A 6,855-nucleotide genomic window follows, 5' to 3' on the forward strand; every position below is an offset into this window, starting at 1 on the left:
GCGAGTTGAGACATGTATTATTGGTCAAGAAGTCAGTCTAAACATAACTAAATTCATTTAGACATATATTTTTTATCAGAAGGTAGGAGTTTCGATCTCTTCAACCTCATGTGTTGTAGAACTAAAACCCAAGTACAAATGTTAAAGATGTTTTCTGTACTACGAGCAGGGGTGGATATGTATGGTCTAGAGAGGAGCTCGACCGTTAATTGTTGTTTTTTTCTCTTAAGTTCTTAAAGTGAACACAAAATCTCAGTTTAAACTAGAAATGAGAGAGAAACAGAGATAGATTTCTCCCCCTTAGCTAAATGAAGCTAAATACGAGTATTATATTTCTCATCCAGACCTGGTTCAGTCCATTAAAAAATTATGTGTTTATATATATATTTTTAATAATATAAGTTTAAATATCAGGAAAAAAATAAAAATGACCATACTACCCTTGGCCAAACACAATTTCTAAATGATCGCAAAAGTGTTATATTTTATTATTTTCAAAATTTTGGTCCAAGTAATAGTTACGTTTTGGCAAATAAAATATGTGGAAGTTGACTTTGCCACATGGCGATTGTTTAATGGATGCAATGTCCTACGTGTCAAACAAGCATTGTTTTTCTGGACCACCAAAATCATGTGCAAGGCACGTGCCTTTTCTCCCACCAGCTCATCCTCGAGTATTCAATTTGCGAAAATTTGTTCCCTTCAGTATTGTGTCGTCACCTTGGCTTTTCGCTTCAGTCCTTCGTCAATTGGGAAATTAGGGTTTACTTTTCCTTTTCGTGAAATGGCTATGGCTGGGCGTATCAGATCGATCATCCCTGTATTCAATCAGATTCTGAAATCGGAATCACGGACTCAGAGACCTGCTCTTCAAAGAGCCCTACTTTGCCCCACGACTGCCAACTTCGAGGTTATAATCAATGATTTCTCGTTTTTGTTTTCTGTTTTTAGCATCTCGATTCCTTGTTTTCCTACTGCGCTTTCCTGCATATGTGCTTTGATTTCTCTAATGTCAGTTTGATTTTGCGGGAAAATGCCGGGACGAGAGTTGGTGATGGGCTGTAGTGGCGTCGAATCGTCAATGATGTAGAATGAGGAATGATTAGCGGGTCTGAATGATGCTATTAGTTTTGATTCTGTTTCTTTTTTTTTTCTCATCGATTATGATTTTGTGAATCCCCGATCGGCGTTAAGGATATGATTTGACATTTGAATACAAGATTGAAAAGATAAAAGACGATTGGATTTCCTTTTTTTTTTTTTTTTTTTGAGATTTTCATCGAAAAGGAAGGCATCGTTTGGAAAGACCATGGAGATATGGCATAACCTCCTCCTGGTAAAGAACGATTTCCAAAAATTATGCAAGTCCTTATATTTGTTATGGAGAATCTCATCATTCCTTTGGAGTTTGGATTCAAGTAGCGCAGAAGAGGAACCTTATAACATTTGTCCTAAATACTCTGCTACGAACAAAGGATTCATCGAATCCAAACTCTGGTATCTTACTGGGTGAACCATGTTAAACCAAACTTTTGAAAGAGGACAAAGCAAGTGGTCAATTGTTTCTTCATTTTTGTTTAGAAGTTCACACAAATATGGGGCAAAATAACTAGAGAAGGAAGAGTTTTCTCCTTTGCATACTTAGACTTCTACAAGTCAGTGTCCAAAGGGAAAGTTGGTGCTTTTTGGATCTTCTCTCCAAATTTAACCTATAAGAAAGTTGTTCACCTTAGACGTCAGAACCATCGTGGGAAAGCACTATTGATAGTAATATTTTGAAAGGCTGAAGGTGGCCTTGAGGCTTTTACTCTTGAAGAGGTGAGGTGATATGAGGCATAACCCTCAAATTTAGTTACAAATCCTAAAATTGGTACAACCAAGCATTGCTAAATATAATAGTTTTACAGAAGTATATATAATTTCATCTCCCAGTCAATTGCCACTTGAACAAATTTTTTAAAGGGATATCTGTAACATCACTACTATTGTTATTTATAGGATTGACTTTTACTATAAATTTGTCTTCAATGTTTATGAAGTAACAGTAGTAAAAGTACTAAGAGTTCAAATTTCCACAACTTGAACCTTTTTTTTTTTTGAAGAATGAGAGACATATCAACATGATTGTTTTAATCATTAGACAATGTGCATAGATTTTAGGCTTTAGTGTGTTTTCACCCAGGCATGAGCCTCTTATGGTTCAATGAAGGCATAAGTCTCGAGGTTAAAATTTAGAGGCTTGCCTCAAGGCGTAAACTTCAATAGTTTTTCAAAACAATGATTGGTAGGCAGGAACAATTTGATATTGATCATTTCTCTCTCTGATCAAGTTCTCTGAGACTTCATTACACTTGATCTTAATGGTTCTTGTTCCAAATATTCTCTCTCCACTTTCCTTCGACATTAGGAATAGTCTCACTCAAATGGTAGCTGCTGAGTCATTTGACCTACCAAAATGGTGGCCTTGGGACAGTAGTAGTTTTAGTGGAATAAGATTTAGTAGACTATCCTTGATTGGTTGTCAATTTCCTTTCTTCTACTAACAATTCCTTCAATAGTGTATCTTTTCATGAGCATTATGACCACTTTGATTTATGATATTTACACTTTCAATTTCAAGACCAAGGTTGGCGAAACTTGATGAGATTGACACCATTTTCAGCTAATCAAGTGACTTCCTTATTCATGGCTAACCTTTTACCATGCTTTGCTGGAATTTCAAAGAGGGAAAAGGAATAAGGTGGGAGGTTTGATTGAACTAGAAGAGCGAAAGTCAATCCTCCATATGTGGATAAATGGAAACTCCTCCACTCAGTTTAGCACAAACTCTTTCTATCAACAATCCTAAGTGAGTTGGTTCTTGGATTCATCTGAGAGCCAATCCCAAATAAGAGCGGTAAAAGCTCCTGTTACCTTCTGAAGAATCTACCTATCTCTTTTTTTCCATGTCTCCCATATTATCCCAGTAAACTAATTGTTTTTGGAAGTTGATTGTTAAACTCCTGCTTGCCACGGGAAGAAATTCCAAGTTCTCATATGCATCCCCATCATGAGTCATATTCTGTTTGGCCTCCAGCGTCTTTGTCTTGAAAGTTTCAGTTTGGTTGACAAAAATTATAGTCTGCTTCAATCCTCATGGATGTCAAGTTTCTGTTTGTTTGTGTGTTTATAGTTGTTTATAATCGATCATCATATTGTGACCACTTATCTCTCAGCTTTAAATTATTAAATCAACTTTAACCCCTCATTGAATTGATGGTGAATGTTTGTTTTCCTCCAAATGCAGGTCTCGAGGAACTATGCAACTGCTTCCAATAAAAGTGAGGTCAAAGTTAAGGTAATGGAACTGACTGGCCTTTAATAAGACTTAAAAAGTTTCACTGGTTTTATGTATTAATCCTCTTCAGTTCTGGTTTACTGAAATGCAAATTATGCATGTGACTATTATATGTTTTTCTGATATATTGACATGTAAATTGGTTAATTTCATTTCTTCTATTTCCGGTATTGTAGGTTCCTCTGGCTTTGTTTGGGGGGTCTGGAAACTATGCCTCTGCTTTGTACATTGCAGCAGTAAAAGCTAATTCCTTGGATAAGGTTGAGACAGAGCTTTTTGACCTTGTTGAGGCTTCACAGAGAAGTGCCACCTTTTCTCAGTTCATAAGAGATCCCTCTGTCCCTGCAGATACTAGGGTCAAGGCTATGACTGATATTTGCACAGCTGCTAAATTTTCAGAAGTTACAAAAAACTTTTTGGGTACTACTACTACTTATTTCCTTTGAATCTTGATGCTTTCTTTCTATAATTGAAGAAAAAGCCTATGGCTAAGCAAGCAATTTATTACACCTTTTTGTAATCACACTTGTATCCAGTTGTACTGGCTGAATATGGAAGGCTGAAATACATAGACAGCATTGCAAATAAGTTTCAGGAGTTGACAATGGCTCATAGAGGAGAGGTGAAGGCCATTGTGACTACAGTTATTGTAAGTTCCCGATAATGAAATTCATAATCTACCATAGTTATAAATTATGATATGGCATATGCTTTCTTTGCTCTTTCTCCTCTCGCCCCTCCCGGCTGCATAGGGCAATCATTTATTGTGAGATCCTACATCAGATGGAGAGGAGAATGAAGTATTCTTTATAAGGGTGTGGAAACCTCTCTCTATCAGACGTGTTTTAAAAACCTTAAGGGGAAGCCCAAAGAGGACAATATCTGCTAGCGGTGGGCTTGGGCTGTTACATTTACTAACCATAATATATCATTTTTCGGTTTGCAATTAATTCAGTTATTTTTTGCTTCTTTACTGGGGAACATATACCTTTAGCGTTCAATTCTTTTGCTGTACATCCAGCTATTTGTTGCTATTGCATGGTTTCATATCAACTCGATTCAACATTTTAGAATAAGTTAATATGCATAAATGTGGGACTTGGCGGGTATTACTTGGGAGATAGAATATATTAGGTTATACTTTTTTAGATCTTGTAATAGAAAGCTAAAAAAGCTAGTTAATGTTAAAAGATGCAAAATGTAGTTTAGTTTGTCCAAGTGATTTAGCTCATGAAACCCAACTTGGAATTTGAAGACATATTAGGATGATGATAAACAAATAGCGTTATAACTACACATTTGGATTTTTTCCCCCTATCAACCACTGGAAGTCTGGAATTACTACTTGAAACCCTCCTTTTTTTTATATATATATAAAATAATCCTTCTGTTTTGTATTATATGATAATAATCTGGTTTGAGTTTTTCATTCTGCCACAGCCCCTCCCTGCTGAAGAAGAGAAAGAACTGAAAGAGACCCTGCAGGATATTATCGGAGAGGGGAAAAAGGTCAAGCTTGAACAGAAGGTATTTAAATCACAGGGCCTCCCTCTTTTGTCTGTGTTAACTGCCAACCCTTTTATCAGGCACATCTAATCTTTGTACATTCCAGATTGATCCAAGTATTCTCGGCGGGCTAGTCGTAGAATTTAGCGAAAAACTGTTCGACATGTCCATTAAGACCAGAGCACGACAGATGGAGAGGTTCTTGCGAGAACCTGTGAACCTCGACAACCTCTGAAAAGAGTGATTTTTATCTTCTGGGGACACCATCTCTTCCTGCCTGCCTACAGCTGCTGCTACCATTTTTCATCCATGAAAGAGAACTTTGGTATTTTCTTTCCGTTTTTTTGCCTGATTTTCATCTTACATGAGGGGCAGCAATGCCCTGCCCCCTACTTAAGCAAATAAGAAGTTGATTTTTCTTCATAACTATATATCCATGTGGGACAGTTATGGGAAGTTTGGATTACTTTCAAGAGAGGGATATAATATATATTTTTACATTTGATGTAAGTCGTGCAGTCATATTTGAAGATTTGAATTATGGATAAGCGTCGACTCTTTATTTTTTCCAATTACCTTTTAATCTTGTTTGCTCCCCCCTCACATTATCATTGATGAGTTCTGGCAGTGAAGCTGAATTCATCGAATTTGAGTTTGGTAGCATGTTGGTGCATGAGTGTAGGTCTGATATTGTCCTTTTTGGGTTTTTCCTTTCCTTTCAAGCTTTTAAAACGCGTATACTAGGGAGAGGTTTCCACGCCGTTATAAAAGGTGTTTCATATTCCACACCAATCGACGTGGGATCTCACAATAAGTTTTCAAGCTTACATTTTAGTCTATGAAATTTGATTTTAGTATCATTTTGAACTATGTTGGTTTTTTCGTTAATGATTAAGAGAAAGTTGAGGGGAAAACCTAATTTCCAAAAAAATTTTCTTCTACATTTTTTTCTCCTCCTTTTCGAGATTGGATTTCGTGCATTTTTCTTTTTAGAATTGAACGGAGGAGGAATGGGTAAGAAAACACGAAAGATGGTAAAGTTTAAGAATCAAAATACTATTGAAATTTTAGCTGAATATTAAAACTAAAAATAGTAATTCGAAACTATTTTTCTATAACTTTTAAATTCTAATTCTTTATGCATTTAAAAGAATTCAATACAAAAAACATTAAATAAATAATTTTAATTTAAAGAAAAAAAAAAAAAAACATACTCTGATTGGTGCAATCCACGAATTAAAATATTTTTGGCACTTTTTATTTATTTATTTATTTTTTGTGAAAATTGAATCAACTTGGTTTCCATCACATAAATGCATCCACTTTTATATGAGCCANTTTTTTTTTTTTTTTTTTTTTTTTTTTTTTTTTTTTTTGTGGTACTTTGAACTTTTCACCTTATGATTGGTCTGTCATTGATTTTAAAGCCTCTCCATAATTTTCACAAACAAATTTCCTCAAAATAATTTCATCAATTATTGGAAAGTTTCCGTACATATAATTCTTTTAATGGATTTTATAATTATTTTTGTTAAAGTTCTAACCTCGTATCTTTATAATTGATATCTTATTCATTGACTCAATATATTCGAGATGAACGATTGGTTCATTCAAAAAATTATATGTAAAAAAACATATTTTAATTTTTAAAGTCATTTTAAAAATTTGTGGTTAAGTTCCTCAGTAATAATTTCAAAACGATTTTTTCCTTTAAATTATTATATTGAAAGAAAAAACAACGTGTTTATTAATTAATATTTAGAATGAATAATTATAAAGAGGGTGCGATTTTGCTTGAGAAGTTGGGAAGATAATTTGGTTTTGAGTATGAAAAATAGGGTTGTTGGTTTAAATAATTAAAGTTACGAGTAATGAAACACATATTTCAAAACCAAAGGGATTGAATTTAGAAATATATGCAAATTAAAAAAAAAAAAAAAAAAAAAAAAAACAATGGCTCTATACCATTCCCCACCATCATACCAAACTCAAAAATACATTTTTTAATTTTT

The 6,855-nt window shown here is 34.4% G+C and overlaps 1 protein-coding gene across 1 annotated transcript; it reads left to right on the top strand.

The window, feature by feature from the left end:
- Window positions 1-686: 686 nt before the first annotated feature.
- On the top strand, window positions 687-5,391 carry LOC111806767 (ATP synthase subunit O, mitochondrial-like). The gene is made up of 6 exons (XM_023692213.1): window positions 687-910; window positions 3,287-3,337; window positions 3,514-3,757; window positions 3,874-3,986; window positions 4,778-4,864; window positions 4,950-5,391. The coding sequence occupies exons 1-6, from the start codon at window positions 785-787 to the stop codon at window positions 5,076-5,078; spliced, it is 750 nt and encodes a 249-aa protein (XP_023547981.1). The 5' UTR covers window positions 687-784; the 3' UTR covers window positions 5,079-5,391.
- Window positions 5,392-6,855: the final 1,464 nt, after the last annotated feature.

The sequence above is a fragment of the Cucurbita pepo genome, chromosome LG12 (assembly GCF_002806865.2).
Source record: "Cucurbita pepo subsp. pepo cultivar mu-cu-16 chromosome LG12, ASM280686v2, whole genome shotgun sequence".
Classification (NCBI taxonomy): Eukaryota; Viridiplantae; Streptophyta; class Magnoliopsida; order Cucurbitales; family Cucurbitaceae; genus Cucurbita; species Cucurbita pepo.

Coding starts and splice junctions, on each gene's coding strand:
- LOC111806767 (XM_023692213.1), top strand. CDS start 785: ATGGCTATGGCTGGGCGTATCAGATCGATCATCCCTGTATTCAATCAG. Junction 911..3,286: donor CCACGACTGCCAACTTCGAG/GTTATAATCAAT, acceptor CTCCAAATGCAG/GTCTCGAGGAACTATGCAAC. Junction 3,987..4,777: donor CCATTGTGACTACAGTTATT/GTAAGTTCCCGA, acceptor ATTCTGCCACAG/CCCCTCCCTGCTGAAGAAGA.